Source organism: Bufo gargarizans, chromosome 10 (genome assembly GCF_014858855.1).
Source record: "Bufo gargarizans isolate SCDJY-AF-19 chromosome 10, ASM1485885v1, whole genome shotgun sequence".
NCBI lineage: Eukaryota > Metazoa > Chordata > Amphibia > Anura > Bufonidae > Bufo > Bufo gargarizans.
Window position 1 is genome coordinate 110,325,872 of NC_058089.1, and position 19,332 is coordinate 110,345,203.

The 19,332-nt window shown below is 47.6% G+C and overlaps 1 protein-coding gene across 2 annotated transcripts in view; it reads right to left on the reverse strand.

Annotated features, from left to right (window-relative positions):
* PIEZO1 (piezo type mechanosensitive ion channel component 1) overlaps window positions 1-19,332 on the reverse strand; it is a 184,309-nt gene that overhangs the window by 26,965 nt on the left and 138,012 nt on the right. For both annotated transcript variants that reach the window (XM_044270505.1, XM_044270506.1), the window contains exons 25-33: window positions 12,964-13,207; window positions 12,234-12,330; window positions 11,174-11,342; window positions 10,867-10,956; window positions 9,804-9,880; window positions 8,231-8,308; window positions 6,981-7,081; window positions 2,766-2,895; window positions 1,615-1,692 (exon numbers count right to left, since the gene is read on the reverse strand). In XM_044270505.1, coding sequence (XP_044126440.1) covers window positions 1,615-1,692; window positions 2,766-2,895; window positions 6,981-7,081; window positions 8,231-8,308; window positions 9,804-9,880; window positions 10,867-10,956; window positions 11,174-11,342; window positions 12,234-12,330; window positions 12,964-13,207 — 1,064 coding nt within the window. The remainder of the gene's footprint in view (window positions 1-1,614; window positions 1,693-2,765; window positions 2,896-6,980; window positions 7,082-8,230; window positions 8,309-9,803; window positions 9,881-10,866; window positions 10,957-11,173; window positions 11,343-12,233; window positions 12,331-12,963; window positions 13,208-19,332) is intronic.

Genomic DNA, 19,332 nt, shown 5'->3' on the forward strand with positions numbered 1-19,332 from the left:
AGCTCAACCCCGGGAGAAACAGAGAGGTCTAGTGCGTCTCTGTTGTCCCTGATGATCTGAAGAAAAAGAAAAGAAAAAAAGTAAAAATCAAAACTAAAACTAAACAGGAGAAAAAACAGCCCTGCAGAGCAGGGAGTGTCTTGCCTCCTTGGACACTAAGCAAAAACTGGCAGTCTCTCTCTCCAGGCTGAGGGATATAGCTGTGGAGGAGGGGCTTAACAGTTTTCACTTAGTGTCACGCCTCCTAGGGAGATGAGCTATACCCAAGGTCTTCTGTGTCCCCCAAGGAAACTGGGCGAGAAATTGTGCACTATAAGGAATGTGTGGAGGACAGATATGAAATGATCCTTACATCCACATGTGTCCCGTATTTCTACCCATATATAAGGGGGGTGCCGTTTCAGATGGGAGCGGGGACATACCATTTTTTGAAATTATTTAATTGAAGAAATACAATTATTTTTATTTCAAACTCCTGCTGCAGTTGACACCCCCTCCCCAAACACGGACTGACAACTGCATGATTACACTAAAATGTGTGCAAGTTATGGGCCTCTGGCTAAAAGATGCTCCATTATCACATTGCCCACTAGCTGTAGAGGGCATACATCTGCCAAAATCCTGCAACTCATGGCTCTGTGCATTAAAATTGCTCTATTTTCTAAACAAAGCAGATAATTAAAGGGTAAGTTGACACATAGCCGTTGAGATGCTGTAAAAACCGCAGCAAAATCAGAAAAAAAAAGTATTTTTTCTCTCCAGAAATGAATAGTATAGGAGACTATAATAAACTTTCTAATATATTTCATCAGAGAAAGATGCTTTCTTGTCCTCTTATCAAATTTCTCTCCTCCTTCTCCCTCCTGAATTCACTGCTGAGATCTGTCTACAGTGAAGATAGCTGCCTGCTCACTAAAGGATCAGATTACATATAAAAGTCTATGGAGGGGGCTAGGGGGAGGAAGGGAAGGGCTCCTGGAGGCAGAAAAACTACTGCTGATTTGTAACTGTCTTATTTAACTTCTGGATTCAAATCTAAAGTGCTTAGTTTTATGTATAATGTCATTGTAGTCATTAACTATAAAGGAACCATAATAACTTAAAGGGTTTGTCTCACAAAAAAAAAAATTGTCTACAGTTTTCAAACCAACACCTGGATCTGAATACTTTTGTAATTGCATGTAATTAAAAATGCATTATGGCTACAGAGTTATTCTATGAAATCTATCTATGGCGCCACCTGCTGTTTTCTCTTTTTCTAATTTCTCTGTCCTGCTCACTGAAATGGAAGCACATGCTCAGTTCACCAGCTGCGGCACAAAGGACACACTCCATGAGAAAGAGCATACCCTCCTGAGCCGTTAGCTTAAAATAAGTCTAGCAGAACAACTGGAGCAATGAATATGGAGATCTTTGGATCCATGTGAGATACAGGGCTGGTTCTAGCTTTGTTTAGAGAGAGATTGTCATTTTCTATATAATGTCTGATTTTAGTTTCTTACATTTTTCATGCGCTAGCCCCTTTAATAAGAGTGCAGCTTCACAATACAAACTAGAATTAAGCGATACCAGTGAGATCACCGCCCTCACATATACTGGTAACCTCCTGCTCACCGTGCTCTTCCACAGCCCCCTCCTCTCCAGCTTCAGTAGTTGATGGCTCCTCTTGTTTCTCATCCACAGACTCTCCTCCTTGTAACAATAAGATTACATATTAGACTTCTAGTAAAAATGCAGATTTAATATAAATTACAATTCTTATATTTGCACTCTTAATGCTCTCTGCAACCAGAAAAGTAACTAAGGAGGTCACATTTTGAAAACCCTAATAAGGGTGCATTTTAGCTTCTGTATTACAGCCATTAAGTCCATTTCAGCTGAACCACAGTCCAAGTGCTAAAATATGCTGCTTGGTTTCAGGCATTACTTTAAAGGGAATATGTCATCACCTCCATGATGCCCAAAAGGCAGCCACACTGATTTCAGTGCTGTGGCTCTTATGTCTGCCTGAAAAAGTATTTTCTGCGAAATTTACAATTTATCAGTTAAAGCGCTCTCATTGTGCTCACCCATCTACTACACAGTTACAGGGAGAAAGCTGTCAATCAGTGGCTGATTGGGCATCTTATACATCGTCATGAGCGATGTAACAAAAATATAGTACAATTTCACAATACGTTGAAAACACTGTGCGACTTTCACTAGGGGCAGCATAAAGGTGGTGACAGACTCTCTAAGGCTACTTTCACACTGGCGTTTCTGGTTCTGCTTGTGAGATCCGTTTCAGGGCTCTCACAAGCGGCCCAAAACGGATAAGGATCCGTTCAGAATGCATCAGTTTCGCTGCGTTCGGTCTCCCTTTCACTTTTAAGGCGGACACCAAAACGCTGCTTGCAGCGTTATAATGTCCGCCTGACAATGCGGAGCCAAACTGATCCGTCCTGACTTACAATGTGAGTCAATGGGGACGGATCCGTTTCCACTGATACAATATGATGCAATTGAAAACCCCCAATGACTTTCAATGTAAGTCAAGACGGATCCGTTTTGACTTAGACTTTAAAAAAAAAAAAAAAAAAGAATAATGCAAATGGATCCACACCGAACGCAAGTGTGAAAGTAGCCTATGTAGTAAATAAGATTGGTTTAGAGAATTAACCTAATTTACCAACCACTTTAAGGTAAACTTACCCAGGGCTCTAGGTGTCCGTGCCCATTGCTTTAAATCGGAATACAAAAGTCAGAATAATAGATAAAATGTGCACCTGTTTCCTCGGCCGACACTTCTTTGTTCACTTTGTGTCTCATCTTCTCAGTTTCAGCTTTTTGTCGCTGGTGTCTCTTTCGTTCTTTTAGGGCAGTTTTGGCATTAGAGACCCAGGCCTGATATGCCAACTAAAAAGACACAAACGTTAGCTAAGACATAAATGTGCCAAAACAATATCAGGGTGTAAATTATATGTGTACATCGAATATATATTGGAATCCTGTGCTATTTGGTTACAAAAGGTAAACCTGCTCCAGCTCTCTGTTCAGCTGCAGCCAAATTCATCTTGGCCAGTGATGGTGAACCTTTTAGAGACCAAGTGCCCAAACTGCAACCCAAAACCCACTTATTTATCGCAAAGTGCCAACGCGGCAATTTACCCCGAATACTACAGTCCAACATAGTATATATTCCATGTACTTTATCATTTAGCTATAATAGCCGGCCTGCATTCACTGCGCTGCCTGTGCGCTGATAAATGGCAGAAAAAGTCTAAGGCATATTGGTACACCATAGACTTTTTCCAGGTGCCCACAGAGGGATCTGAGTGCCATAAATTCGCCACCACTGGCCTAGGAGGTCAGATTATTATTATTTATTATTAAAGTGCCATTCATCCCATAGCGCTGTACATATGATAAGCGGTGCACATACATAATACAGACAATTGCACTAAGCATGAACAAGACGAGTTACAAACTGGTACAGAAGGAGAGAGGGCCCTGCCCGTGAGGGCTTACAATCTACATGGCATAGGAGAAGGACACAGTAGGTGCGGGTGAAGTTGGACATGGCAGTATAGAGGCAGCAGGGTCACTGGTTGTAGGCTTGTCTGAAGAGGTGGGTTTTTAGGTTTCTTTTGAAGGATTCCACGGTAGGTGAGAGTCTGATATGTTGGGGTAGTGAGTTCCAGAGTATGGGGGATGCACGGGAGAAATCTTGGAAGCGATTGTGGGAAGAGGTGATAAGAGGAGAGAAGGAAGTCTTCTGAGGATCGGAGAGTGCGTGTGGGGATGTATCGGTAAAGTAGCTCCGAGATGTAGGGAGGGGATAGGTAGTGGACGGCCTTGTATGATTTGTTAGTATTTTGAACTGAATTCGCTGGGCAATCGGGAGCCATTGAAGGGATTGGCAGAGGGGAGAGGCAGAGGAGTAACAGGGCAAGAGGTGGATTAGTCAGGCAGCAGAGTTGAGGATAGATTGGAGAGGTGCGAGACTGCTAGATGGAAGGCCACAGAGGAGGATTTTGCAGTAGTCTAGGTGGAAGATGATGAGGGCATGTACAAGCATCGTCACAGACTCAAAGTTGAGGAACGTGCGGATGCAGGAGATGTTTTTGAGTTGGAGGCGGCAGGTGGTGGAAAGGGCTTGGATGTGCGGTCGGGAGGAGAGGGCAGAATCCAAGGTCACACCAAGACAGCAGACTTGGTTTACCGGAAAGAGTATGCAGCCATTGATCGCGATAGATCAATTTGGTCTATTTGGGGGGGTTGAGCAAGATGGGGGAAAGATGATGAATTCCGTTTTATCCTTGTTAAAGGGAACCTGTTATCAACTTTATGCTGACCTCACTGAGGGCAGCATAAAATAGTGACAGAAATGCTGATTTCAGCGGTGTGTCACTCATGAGCTTAAAAGTCAGTGGTTGCCGAGAACCAGCATCATAATCATTGCAGGCCTTGAAAAGAGTCAAATCTACTTGAGAAGAGTCATGGTTATTCCTAATCTCCTGCTCTCTCACCCATCTGCTGATGATTGGCAGTTCTCTCCTAGAGAGAAATGGAGAAAACTAGGTAGAAGCCTGTCCGTCATCAGCAGGTGGGCAGGAGAGCAGGAATTCATGAATAACCAGGACTCTTTTCAGGTGGCTGTGACTCTTTTCCAGGCCCAGTCTGCAATGATTGTGATGTTGGTTATCGGCAACCACTTACTTTTAAATGACAGAGCGCTGAAATCAACTCACCTGTCTCTACTTTATACTGCCGTTAGTATGGGCAGCATAAAGTTGATGACAGGTTCCCTTTAGGTTTTAGAAAGCGAGAGGAGAAGAAGGATATGGAAGATAGGCATTGTGGGATTCTGGATAGTAAGGTGGTGATGGACCAGAGAGGTAGGTCAGCATAAAAGTGATACTGAAAGCCATGGGACTCCATGAGCGGTCCCAGGCCGAAAGTGTAGATAGAGAAGAGCAGGGGTCCTAGGACAGAGCCTTGCGGGACACCAACAGAGAGGGAATGAGACGAGGAGATGGTATGAGATTGGGAGACGCTAAATGTCCGCTCTGAGGTATGATGTGATCCAGGAAAGGGCCAGGTCAGTGATGCCAAGAGATGAGAGTTTGTAACAGAAGGGAGTGGTCGACAGCATCAAAGGCAGAGGACAGGTCAAGGGAAAGGAGGACAGAGTAATGTTTTTTGGTCATTGGTGACTTTGGTAAGGGCAGTCTCAGTGGAGTGGTAGGGTCAGAAGCCAGATTGTAGCCGGTCAAAGAGGGAGCAGGAGGAGAGGTGAGAGGACAATTCAGAATGGACATGTTGCTCAAGTAGCTTTGAGGTTTATGGAAGAAGTGATACGGGGCTTTAACTGGACAAAGAAGATGGGTCAAGTGAAGGCTTTTTGAGGATGGTTGTAATGGTAACATGTTTAAAACCAGAGTAGAAGACACCAGAGGTTAGTGATGGGTTAAAGAGATGAGTTAGGGCTGGGATAAACACTGGTGAGATTAGAGATGAGGTGGGATGGGATTGGGTCAATTGCACAGGTGGTGAGATGTGATCTGGAGAGTAGAGTGGAGAGTCTTTCTTCTGTAATGGTGGAGAAGCGGGTTTTGGGAGAAGAGGACCGAGCAGTTGTGTAGAGGGTCTGTGGGGACTCTGCACTGAAGCTTTCTCTGATGTTGATTATCTTTTGTTTGAATTATGTGGCAAAGTCCTCAGCTGAGATGAGACAGTGGCGGCGCAGGGGGAGTTAAAAGTGTTAAAATGTTGTTTAGGGCTGTGGGACAGGGAAGATATGAGAGATGAGAAGTAGGCCTGTTTTGCATCAGCGAGTGAGGATTTGAAAATGAGGAGGGATTGCTTGTATGCGGTGAAGTGATCCTTAGAAGGGGATTCCTTCCATCGCCGCTCAGCAGCCCGGTCAGATTTATCATTATTATTATTTTAAAGCGCCATTAATTCCATGGTGCTGTACATCCAGCTGGGGTTACACAGAAATAAAAAACACAGTAAACAAGAAACTATTAACAGACTGGTACAGAGGGGTAAAGGACCCTGCCCACAAGAGCTTACAATCTATAAGGGAAGGGGTGAACACAGTAGGTGAGGGTATGGGCTGCTCATGTGGCTGTGCGGTGGCAGCATGCTCATTGCAGATGGTAGGGTTTCCTAAAAGGATGGGTTTTCAGGTTACTCTAGAAGCTTTGGATGTTGGGGGAGAGCCTGATGTGTTGGGGTAGTGAGTTCCAGAGTAGGGGAAAGGCACATGAGAAATCTTGTAGTCATTTGTGTGAGGGACAGATGAGAGGAGAATGGAGGAGGAAGTCCTGTGAGGATCTGAGGTTATGTGTGGGGATCTATCAAGAAAGCAGGTAAGAGATGCAAGGAGGGGACAGGTTGTGGACGGCCAGATATGTAGTTGTAAGTATTTTAAATTGAATTTGCTGGACAATGGGAGCCAGTGAAGAGATTGGCAGAAGGGAGGAGGCAGAGGAGAAATGAGGGGAGAGGTGGATTAACCTGGCAGCAGAGTTGAGAAGATATTGGAGGGGTGCGAGAGTGCTTGATGGGAGGACACACAGGAGGATGTTGCAGTAGTCCAAGCGGGAGATGTGAGAATAAGAGATGTTCTTAAGTTGGAAACGGCAGGTGGAGGTGAGGGTTTGAATGTGTGGCTTAAAGGACAGACAAGAATCCAATGTTACCCTGCAGCGGGCCTGCGAGACTGGAGAAAGATTTCACACTGTATTTGGAAACACTTTAACCTCAGAATTAAAGTGTTCCTCCAAGCATATCCTCCTGCGGTATCTGACATTCGACCTGTAGAGATACAACTGCACTCCTGACAGTACAGCTGCTGTGGCAACCATGACACCATATCACGCACGCGTCCTATTTATTGGAATGTGTGGGGAGGGAAATGTCTCTGCAGATTTTTGCTATGAGGAGGATATTATCCGAATGGGGTAAATGTTTGTTTCTCAGCCTGGTCGTACCTGGAAGGCGCTCTGCTTAGGTGGTCTCTGCTCCTCCAGTGTAGACTCTTCATCTTCCTCACTGTCCGACTCAAACAAATAATAATCTCCAGAATGCAGAACTGCCAGGGACAGAAAGAACACATAGATGGGGAATCGGTATATTAAATATTTCTGTTCACACTGGTGTCTTGGTTTTAATTTTTAAAAGGCCCTCTACGCAAGTTATGGATTCTTGCACTGAAAAACCGCAGCGTAATACAGTACCAGAAAAGTGTGCGAGATTAGACAAATCTCATGTACACTCTGCTTTTTCGTTCAGTGTGGAATTTGAAATCTGCAGCGCGTCAATTATTTTCTGCAGATTCCAATGCAAGGATGAGATCTGCTGCAAAACCGCATCAAATCCACAAGTAAAACGTGTTTTTTGGTGCTGAAACGCACAGTAATCCGCACAGAAATGTATGCAGAATTTCTGCAAGACCAGTGTGCAGGTAGACTAATGGAGACTTTCCACTCTGAAATGGATCTTACCATATATCGAAGGATTTCAGTGACTTGTAATGGGTCTGTAAGATTTCCATTTTTAATGAAAAGAATAGTGCTGCAAATGACACTAATCTTGCCACCAAACAGCTAGTGAAATGCTAATAAGATGGACACTCGTAGTATGAGCAGAGCCAGATACTAAAAACTCCATGACAGAGCTTTGTACGGGTGAAACTCGTAGCTGGCTACATATGTTCAAGATCCGATGAGATATGAAAAATCACATGCTAGCAACGGAGACTATGATTTAATCTCACCCAGCTCTATTATCATAGTGTGTGAAAAATCAGTTACATCCGTTTTGCCTGTGTTCTTCTTTATCGCTTTCCTGTTCCTCCGCGTTTGAAAGGAATTATACTTCTAGGCCTCATGCACACGGCCGTTGTTTTGGTCCGCATCTGAGGCGCAGTTTTGGCGGCTCGGATGCGGACCCATTCGCTTGGGGCTGCAAAAGATGCGGACAGCACTTCATGTGCTGTCCGCATCCATTGCTCCGTTCCGTGGCCCCGCAAACAAAATAATAATATAACATGTCCTATTCTTGTCTGCAAAGCACAAAGTTATACTAAAGGCTGTCCGTGCCATTCCGAAAATTGCGGAACGTGCGCAGACGCCATCCGTGTTTTGCAGATCTGCGATTTGCGGACCACAAAACACACCACGGTCGTGTGCATGTAGCCTTATGATGATTATTCCCATGTTTTACAGCTCTTTATAACTACCTGATGCATGATCTAACCATGGGCGGCTCCAGTGAATCTTCTTTTTGGATGGCCCCTTTTTACCACCATCTTCTCCACCTGGAATTCAACCAAAGAGAAAAAAAAAAATCAGTCTTTTGTCATTGGTCAGTAGTAGATGTGGACATACGGATGTACAATCACAGGCACGTAAGAATAATCTGCAGCCCAAAACTGCCTGCCTGATTAACAGAGTTACAAATGTGTTCTCTATGGCTTAAGAAATAAAGACCGAGCTCCTTGTAACGATTTATATGGATAGGCTTTTCACAGGATTCAGTCTGAAGCCACCTAACATGGCTGGTACTTAAAGGGGTTGTCAGAGTTAACACCTTAAGGCAGGGATGCTTAACCTGCGGGCCTCCAGCTTCTGTAAAACTACAACTCCCACAATGCCCTTCTGTAGGATGATAGCTGTAGGCGGTCAGGGAATTTTGGGAGTAGTTTTGCAACAGCAGGAGGGCTGCAGGTTGAACATGCCTGCCTTAGGGCCGCTTCACACGAGCGGATGCCGTGCGTGGCATCCGCTCCGTGAAAGAGTGCCAAGACCCGCTGCAGACTGCAGAGGCACGGAGCGGTAACATGACTGTTAATGCTCCGTGCCTCTCTGTGATCTCTTTACTACGAAATCACAGTTGTCACTGTGATTTCGTAGTAAAGAGATCAAAGAGAGGCACGGAGCATTAACAGTCATGTTACCGCTCCGTGCCTCTGCAGTCTGCAGCGGGTCTTGGCACTCTTTCACGGAGCGGATGCCACGCACGGCATCCGCTCGTGTGAAGCGGCCCTTAAGGTTTTTTTTTTGCCTCTTTCCGTTCAAATAGCCGTAAGAGGGCTTGTTTTTTGCTGGACAAGTGAAATTTTCTAATGGCACCATTTTATATTTCATACACTGTAGTGGAAAGCTGGAAAACAAATTCTAAATGGGGTGGATTCGGGAAAAAACATAGTTCTGGCAGTTTTATAGGTTTTGTTCTTAGAGAGTACCGTAAGAGGTAAAACTGACCTGTTACCTTCCATCTCTGGGTCAGTACGGTTACAGCATTTAATACTTAAATTTTTTTTATGAACATAACTTTTTTACATTCATTTCTATGGAGCTGTTTAAGGGGCTCATTTCTTTGCGGGTCGGTCTGTAGTTCTATTGATACCATTTTGGAGTGTGTATGACGTTTTCATCACTTCTCATTCAATTTTTGGGGAGGTGAAGTGACAGACAAAAAAAAAAAAAAAGGGGGAAAAATAAAATAAAAAATCGGCCATTTAGATTTTTCCCCCCCTATACAATGTTTACTGTGTGGGATAAATATACTAATACTTTAATAGTGCAGTCATTTTTGGTTTCAGCGATGCCAATGATCTTTATTTATTTTTAATATTGGGTGATTTGAATTAACACACACACATATATATATATATATATATATATATATATATATATATATATATATATATATATATTTTATATACTTAGTGCAAGGTTAGGAACTCCATAGGACATTCAGAGATGCAATAAGTACAACAACAGTGCTCATATCCTCCGTCTGTACTGTACCTGCATTTTCCTGCTCGGTTTCACTCTGCTTCCTTCCTTTATGATAACGCTCTTGTTTGGCTCGAATTCTTTCCATTCTGCGGGGAACAATTATCCGTCCATTATTCATACTGATTTACTGTGTTCAGACAATCAAAATAAGACGGCAAACCAATAACGACCCCAAACATAGGGAGAAGCTTAACCCCCTGAGGATCCTGTAATTTTCCTTTTTTGCGTTTTCATTTTTCACTCCCCACCTTCCCATAGTCCTAACTTTTTTGTTTTTCCGTTCACATAGCATTACGAGGGCTTATTTTTTTGCGGGACAAATTGTAATTTTTAATAGCACCATTTACGGTTGCATACCATGTAGTGGGAAGCGGAATAAAAAAATTCCAAATGGGGTAGAATTTGAAAAAAAACACAATTCTGATTAAGGTTTTTATTTTTACACCGTACACTATGCGGTAAAATTGACCTGTTCTCTTCATTCTCCAGATCAGTACGGTTACAACAATACCACACTGGTATAATTTTTCTTAAACGTGAAATACTATACTATCAAAGCGTCGCAGACGCAGAGTCTGAATCATCACCGGCCCTGACACCCTGCTGCAGTGGCCAGCCATTTTAAAGCCTTTGGGTCTAACAGGCTTAGGGCTCATACACACGACCGTGGTTTTGGGTTGCTTCCGATCCACATTTCTTTTGCGGGTCGGATGCAGACCCATTCACTTTAAGGGGGCTGCAAAAGGTGCGGATAGCACACCATGTGCTGTCGACATCTGTATGTCCGTTCAGTGGCCCCGCAAAAAAAAATAAAAATAGAACATGTTCTGTACTTGTGTGTTTTGCGGACAAGGATAGGACAAGTTCTACAGAAGGCAGGACGTTCCATTCAGGAACGCACACGGCCGGTATCAATAATTTGCGGATCTCAAAAACAGCTGCGGCCATGTGCACGAGCCCTTAGGCCGACTGACACATTACATTGCAATACAGAAGTATCCTAAAAATAAAACCTGCCCATCCTTTGGCTGTTGGATTGTCTGCATCGGTGCCTGATATTATGGGGACTCACTGTTTTTTGAGTTGACCGAGAGATCGTCTCTCTGTGTCATGGCGGAAATCCATGTCTTTTCTGATTCTGGCCATGAAGAGCTCAAATCCCCTACAGAGAAAACACACATATATAGGTATATCATGATGAATCTAACACAAATGTTAGATTACAATTTTATTGCCTTTCGAAATAATGTAACTGGAATCAGTCACATGCAATGGGATTCTGGTGTAGATTTTCATTATACAAAGCAGAACTAGTGAAGTTTATATAGTACGCTAGTTTTATATCATTACTACTCAATACGTAGGGTAAGAGACCAGACCTGGAGGCCTGCAGGGAGGAAGAGCGAAGGTCACAGACCACGTGTAAGAAGTAGGAGCTGAGGAAGACTCTTCTCTGCAGAAGGAGAAAGAAAAAGCAAATGCTATCCCAGATGATACCGGCTTCTTCCACAGGCAGCGGGCAGTCGTGACCTTTGTCCACTTCCCTGGCTAGAGACAGAAATAAGTAGTCAATGACAAATCACACACGATGCTTGGGGAATACTGACATGAATGACCTGTTCATTAATATTTTACTCCTGGAAAACCCCTTTCAGGCTTCATTTACACAGTATTTTTGGGGGCTTTTTTTGTGGTGAAAACATGCTTCTTAATTTGTTAGCAGATTTATTTTTTTTTTTTTAAACATTCAATGCAAGAAGCACCATAAAAAAGGCTACAGACAATCTAGACTTTAAAGTAACATTTGGATGCATTAACAAATGCGGAAAAAAAGAGCACAAATAATAAAGACGAGAAAAAACAAAACAAAAAAAAAACTATAAAATCTTCCAAACGATCCATCATTTACAGGCAGCATTAATGGAGAAACACTATGACAGGTCTTAGGCTAGGGCTACACAGCGACATGTATTGCACCAATGTTGTGAGACATTTACTGTAATGATAGTCCATGGAATCACACAGCGACAAGCAACATACTGCGACGCGACAGTCGCAAAAAATCCGTAAGTTAGCTTTTTATGCAACAGTTGTGTCGTAGTCGCAGCATGTTGCAGTGCAACACCAGTAAATGTCACGTGACATTGGTGCATCAGGCATGTCGCAATGTAGTTGTACCCTTTGTCATGTGACACATGTCGCCGTGTAGCCCTAGCCTTAAAAACTGTTAAGATTGTGTTTTTTTCCCCCTGAAGGAGTGATCTTTCTAATGCTCGTCTTTATCAGATATCTTCAGGGAGATGCCCCATTCGGAAACCTCCAAGAATGGCAGTTAGTGGCACTGGTTAATCATTTGCGTTAGCTTTGTGGATTAGGCTTGTGACCAATTAGAAGGCATTTGATTTTACTGGGCTTTTGCTCCGTTTCAGCGATACTCACGATTGTAGTAGCCCTTGACGGTGCACACCAGGCTGAAGAGCTGGATCACCCAGCAAAAGTTGTTCTGCATTTGCTGGACGAACACACAAGACAAGAGCTGGAAGAGAAGAGGAAGAGACTAAGGGACTGAACAGAGTAGTCTGTGTGTAAAGGTTTGGAAACATAATGGCATCTGTAATGGGCCCGACAGATGAAGTAACCTGGTGTGGACACGTAAATTCACACAGATTAAACTCACCTCCAGGTCCAGCCAATACATTACTAAATGTACATCAGATTTATTTTCTGGCTATAAATGTTTTATTCTATTTTCTGTATATGATTATGGGGGCAGCCATCTTGCAAAAGCTGCTGAGTCTGAGCATTTAGATATATGCTTTACAGCATATATACCACGTGGACCATAGGAACCCGTATTTTGGAGAGGACTCAATGACCTCTATGTGAGCATGTTGAGGGCATGCTCTGTGTAGGGAGGGGAAAGAGGACAGCTGTGTCCATCACCTATTGGTGTGATCTAGAGTTATCCGTTGTCATCTTTATAATAGAGGTGTAACCCGGTCACTGTAATCCTGCCTGTGATGATAATGAGATTACTGCTGAAAAGTATCAGCCTATAATGAGGCTCTGTGGGCAATGTGAAAACTGCAAGACTGGAATAGATGTTGGCAACTCCTACAGTATATGGCCACCTAAACCTACAGACATAAGGGTAAAGGACAACTCTTACCGACAACAGATTCTTGGACAGGATGACTGTAATGTTATAGATGATCAAACAGTCCCATAACACCAGTCTGGCTTTCAGAGGCTTCTGAAGAAGGGCCGTGCCAAAGAGGAGGAGGTAAAAGCAGGACATCAAGTAACCAAGTCCAAAAACACTGATTCTTGTGGATCCTGTGATGAACACAATCGCCAGGACAAACCAGAACAGGTAACGGAAAACCACCACCTTCAGCATGTCCAGATACGACCTGCAATTACAAATGTTAAGGCTCACTTGACCAATAGTATTACAAATCATGAGGAAGGCTCTTTGCTTTTCTGCTCTTCTTGTCTTGCAAGCACAATAAGAAGATATACTCAGACACATTTATTAAGCGTTTTACACCACTTTTGTGGTGTAATTTGCATCTTTACAATGTTCTTGCCACTTTTCAAAGGATGCAAGGAAAAGGGAATGGGGCTTAGACTGGGAGGCAGTGGACTCCCACAGACCATCAGATTAACTATAATTTATGGTGGAAACTAACGTAAATTAATTATAGTTCAGATTTACACCAGCTCATTGAGTTGAATTTCTGGTACATGGTACTGCCATTACATGCGTCAAATGTATTTAGAGGCCTGCATCTCTTAAGGGGGTTGTCCAGGAGTAATAACTTTTTAATCTAATGCCTGCATCTTGAAACAAGTGTCCCCGAAGTGTTTACATCGGGTGGTGTATGGGCATGGTCATTACCACTGAAACCAGTCATTGGCTGCAGCAGCAGAGCACATGACCATGCCCATGCAAAGCCGGATGTAAACACTCTGGAGGCTGGAACATGGACATACTAGAGGCAGCGCAGAGGACTGAGAGTTGTATGGAGCGGGCAAGTCTGCATTTTCTGTTCAAGAGGCAGGCTGCGGGCATTAGATAAAAAGTAATAATTGCCGAAAAAGGAGATTTTTGTATAACTTACCAGTTAAATCTCTTTCTCGCTCTTCCTTGGGGGACACAGACCTTGGGTATAGCTCAGCTCCCTAGGAGGCGTGACACTAAGTAAAACTGTTAAGCCCCTCCTCCATCAGCTATACCCTCAGCCTGGAGATAGAGGCTACCAGTTGCGTGTCCAAGTAGTGAAAGGATAACAACCAATAACGGAAACAACCAGCCAGCAACCCAACGGGGCGCCAGACCATAACCCTGTAACCAAACACAGAAGGGTGGGTGCTGTGTCCCCCAAGGAAGAGCGAGAAAGAGATTTAACTGGTAAGTTATACAAAAATCTCCTTTTCTCGCCCTTTTTCCTTGGGGGACACAGACCTTGGGACGTTCAAGAGCAGTCCAAGAAGGGAGGGACCACAAACCCAAGGCGGAACACCACCAGAGCATCAGGAAACCGCTGCCTGCAAAACCAGGCGGCCCAACGCAGCATCCGCTGATGCATGCGTATGCACCCTATAGAACTTTGTGAAAGTGTGCAGAGAGGACCAAGTGGCTGCTTTGCACAACTGTTCAGCCGAGGCCCGATGCCTCTGCGCCCAGGAAGCTCCGACTGCTCTGGTGGAATGAGCAGTGACGCCAAAAGGCGGAGGTCTGCCCTTGGCTCGATAAGCCTCAGACACCGCCAGTTTAATGAAACGGGCAATAGCCACCTTGGAGACCGCCAACCCTTTGCGCGAACCCTCCGGAACCACAAACAGGGAGTCCGTGCGCCGAAAGGACCCGGTGACCTCCAAGTAAATCCTCAACGCCCTGACCACATCCAGACGGTGCAGTTCCCGTTCTCTGGGGTGGGAAGGAGAGGGACAGAGCGACGGAAGGACGATGTCCTCATTGATGTGAAAGGCGGAGACCACCTTTGGCAGGAAAGTCGGGACAGGCCGAAGCACAACCTTATCCTGGTGGAAGATCAGGAAAGGTTCGGAGCAAGAAAGAGCCGCTAACTCCGACACCCGTCGGAGAGACGTGACGGCCACAAGAAAGATGACCTTGCAGGACAGAAGGCGAAGGGAGACCTCCCGTAAAGGCTCGAAGGGGGCTGATTGGAGCGCCGAGAGCACCACATTCAGGTCCCAGGAAGGAACTGGAGGGCGGTACGGCGGAACAGAGTGAGCCACCCCTTGTAAAAAGGTCTTAATTGGCCCTAGAGGGGCCAGGGGACGCTGGTGAAGAATAGACAGCGCCGAAATCTGACCCTTCAGAGAACTGAGGCACAGCCCCAGGTCCAGACCCGACTGGAGGAAGGACAGGATTGTGGGAAGAGAAAACCGGAGAGGTGGGATGCTCCGGGACTCACAGAACCCCAGATAGGACCTCCAAACCCGATAGTAGATCCTAGAGGATACGGGCTTACGAGCCCGGATCATGGTGCGGACTACGTCCGCGGAGAAACCCCGTCGCGTTAAGACGGCGGTCTCAATAGCCACGCCGTCAAACGTAGCGAGCCTAAATGCTCGTGGAAGATCGGTCCCTGAGAGAGAAGGTCTTCCCTGGAGGGCAGTGGCCACGGTGCGTCTGCCAACAGCAACATTAGGTCGGCGTACCAAGACCGGCGGGGCCAATCCGGGGCCAATCCGGCACGCCCTCTGCCGCGATCCTCCGAAGAACCCGTGGCAGGAGGGGAAAAGGAGGAAAGACGTACAGAAGGGAGAATTCGCGCCACGGAAGGACGAGCGCGTTGGCGCCGTATGCCTTCGGGTCCCGTGCCCTGGCCAGGTATAGGGGGACCTTGTGGTTGAATTTGGAGGCCATGAGGTCCACGTCGGGGCGACCCCAGCGAAGACAAAGGGCTTCGAACACCTCTGGGTGCAGGGACCATTCTCCCGGGTCGATGGTGGACCGGCTGAGGAAATCCGCCGCCCAGTTGTCCACCCCCGGGATGTAAATCGCAGATAAGGCCGGCACGTGCGTCTCCGCCCAGAGGAGAATGAGGGTCACCTCTTGCATCGCTGCGAGTGCCTCCCTGATGGTTTATGTATGCCACAGCCGTGGCATTGTCCGATTGGATCCGAACAGGGTGGCCCTCAGCAGATGGGTCCAGTGTCTGAGGGACAGAAGAATCGCCCTCAGTTCCAGAATATTGATTGGAAGTCTGGACTCCGATAGAGACCAAACGCCCTGGACGGACCGGGGAGGGAAAACCCCCCCCACCCCCGTAAGCTGGCATCTGTGGTAATCACCAGCCAGTTCAGTGGAAGGAAGGACTTCCCCCTTAGAGGGATATGCAACCACCAGCCGAGGGAAGCTCGAGCCAGGGGAGACAGAAGAAAGGTCTTGTCCAGACTCCTCAGTGATTTGTCCCAGGCCGACAGAATTGCCCTCTGAAAGGTGCGGGATCGGAATTGTGCGAACGGCACCGCTTCGAAACAGGCAACCATCTTTCCCAACAACCGCATGCTGGATCTGAGGGAAGGGCGGTGATGACGGAGGAGACTGCGAACCGACCCGCGAAGGGCCAGACGCTTGTCCGACGGAAGGCGGACCTCCGCCAACTCTGTATCCAGGAGCATCCCCAGGAAGATCAGCCGTCTGGAGGGGGTAAGGGAAGATTTGGGGTGGTTGATAATCCAACCGAACCGCGTCAGGGTCTCCAGAGTGAGTTCCACACTGCGGGATGTCTGAGAGAAGGAGGGTGCCTTGACCAGGATGTCGTCCAAGTATGGGAGAAGAAAAACACTTCTTGAACGTAGAAGGGCCAAGACAGGGGCCAGGACCTTGGTGAACACTCGAGGAGCAGTCGCCAGACCAAAGGGAAGGGCGACGAATTGGAAGTGATCGTCCCCCACCGCAAAGCGCAGGAAGCGGTGATGACATGGAGCAACCGGAACGTGGAGGTATGCATCCTGAATGTCGATTGAGGCCATGAAATCCCCTCTTTCCAGGGAGGCCACTGCGGACCTGAGAGACTCCATCCGGAATCTCTGCAGTCGGAGAAAACGGTTCAGGCGTTTTAGGTCCAAGATCGGACGCACTGAGCCTTCCTTCTTGGGAACCACAAAGAGGTTCGAGTAGAACCCCCTGAACCTTTCCGTCGGAGGCACGGGGGCGACGACACCCTTGTCCATTAGAGAGTGAATGGCCGCGAAGAAGGCGGCCACTCGTACGGGATCTCGCGGAGGACGGGATCGGAAGAAACGGTCTGGCGGAATGGACGCAAATTCGATTTTGTATCCGCAAGATACAATCTCGAGCGCCCATGCGTCTGAGATGTGGGCCCGCCATACGTTCCTGAATAGGAGAAGGAGGCCCCCCACCCGGGTGGGTGGGGGCGCACCTTCAGGCAGAGGGCTGCTGGCCTGTGGGAGCCCGTGCAGGCTGGGACTTGCGCCAGGTAGGTTGCGTCCGAAAAAACGGCTTCTTGCGTCTATCCTGGGCTGGGCCAGAGGAAGAAGAACTGGCCGCGGGTCTAGACCCGGTGGGCTTGCGAAAGGACCGAAAACGGGACGAACCAGCGCGACCACGGGGGGCGCCCATTGGCCTGGACTGGGGGAGGTGAGTACTCTTCCCACCCGTGGCCTCTGATATAAGTTCGTCCAGACGGGTTCCGAACAGGCGGGAACCCGTGAATGGTAGGCCGGCCAAAGAGCGTTTGGAAGCGGCGTCCGCCGCCCAAACCTTCAGCCAGAGTTCCCTCCTGACAGAAACTGCCAGGGCAGAGGAACGGGCAATGAGGGCACCCGCATCAAGAGAGGCCTCACAGACGAATTTTCCGGCCTGAACAATTAGTTGGGCTAAGGAACGGAGGTCCTGAACAGGGACGTCCGACCCTAACTCCCGTTCCAGTTGCAAACCCCATTCAGAGACCGCTTTGCCAACCCAGGCGGAGGCAAAGACCGGTCTAAGGGCCGAACCAGAGGCAGTAAATATGGCCTTGGAGAGGGATTCCGTACGACGGTCCTCAACAGACTGGAGGGAAGATCCGTCCTGTACAGGAATAGTAGTGCTTTTGGACAGGCGAGCCACGGGAGGATCAACCTTAGGCGGGGATGTCCACGTGGTCACAGAATCCGCTGGAAAGGGATAACAAATGTCCAGCTTTTTGGGTGTAATAAAGCGGACGTTAGGCCGAGTCCAAGCCTTGGATACCACAGAAGAAAAATCTGCGTGTATGGGAAAAACCTTGGAGGCCTGTTTGGGGCGGAGAAAGGACACGCCGGCCTGTTCAGAGCTGGGGGGGGTCATCGTGTAGCTGAAAGGTATCACGGATGCTAGTGACAAGATGCCCCACCGCGGACGCCAATTTGGACGGAAGCTCTGAGTCCATGTCCACGTCCGAATCCGCCAGTTCTCCCTCAGAAAGCGTATCCCTTTGAGAGGATAGACTTGACTGAGCTCGCACGCATGGCGGAGAGAGCGAAGCATCTGGAGAAGATGTGCGCTCAACCCTTGAACGTTTCTGAGTATGCCGGGCCCTGGAAGATTCGCTGGGAGGCAGGGAACCAGTGGGGGCGGCAGAAACGGTAGTCCCAGCGGGTGCGACAGGGATTGTGGCAGCCTGCGGGAGAGGCGGTCTATCCACGAGACGGCCCACTACGTGTGTAAGGCTTTCCACCGCCTGAGACAGAGACCTAGCCCAGTCAGGGGGTTCAGAGGCACCGGGGGGCGCACCGGGAAGCGGGCCCTGCACCGGGGCCTGACATGCAAGGCAATGCGGCTCAGATTGCCCACGCGGAAAAAGTTCCTTACAGGCGGTACAGGCATGGTACCAGGGTTTGGGGGCACCTGTGGGATCTGACATGCTGAAGTGTGGTTGTACTCTAATATAGAGACCACAAAGGGTTATAGCAGCTATGACCAGGAGGGTTAGGAGAGGGTTAACTGTCCTACCAGTGCCTCAGAAGAACGTCAGGAGATGGCCCAGATCAGCAGCAGCAGAGAAGCAGTGAAACAGCAGTGAGCAGCAGAGAGCGCCCACAGAAGCCGAGCGATGTACACAGGAGGTTAGAGTCCCCCACCGTGTCCCAGCTTCCTGTCAGGAGTGAGGAAGCGCGGGAAACCTCAGCAGAAAGCGCGGGGAACAAGCTCCGCCCCCTCCAGCGCTTGAAATGTCTCCTGTGAAGGAGAACGTAGCTCCGCCCCCAAAATGACGCGCGGAAGCCCCGCCCCCTGCCGGGACCGCTAAGCCCCGCCCCCCGTTCTCGGCGGGAAGGGGGAGAGAGAGAAGAGAAAAATGGAGTCAGCCCCGATGAGGGGGAGGGGGGGGAGGGGGGGGGGGGGAGAAAGATAGCAGCGTGGGGGGGAAAAGCGTGGGGGTGCTGAGGATGCTGCTGTGCTGCATTGTCCTGCAGATGAGCGCTCAGAATGAGCGACCACGGGTGCCCCCCTTACCCAGAGGGGTAGATGCTGCAGATAGGGACGGGGTATGGGCTGGAATAGCCATCTCACCGTGCG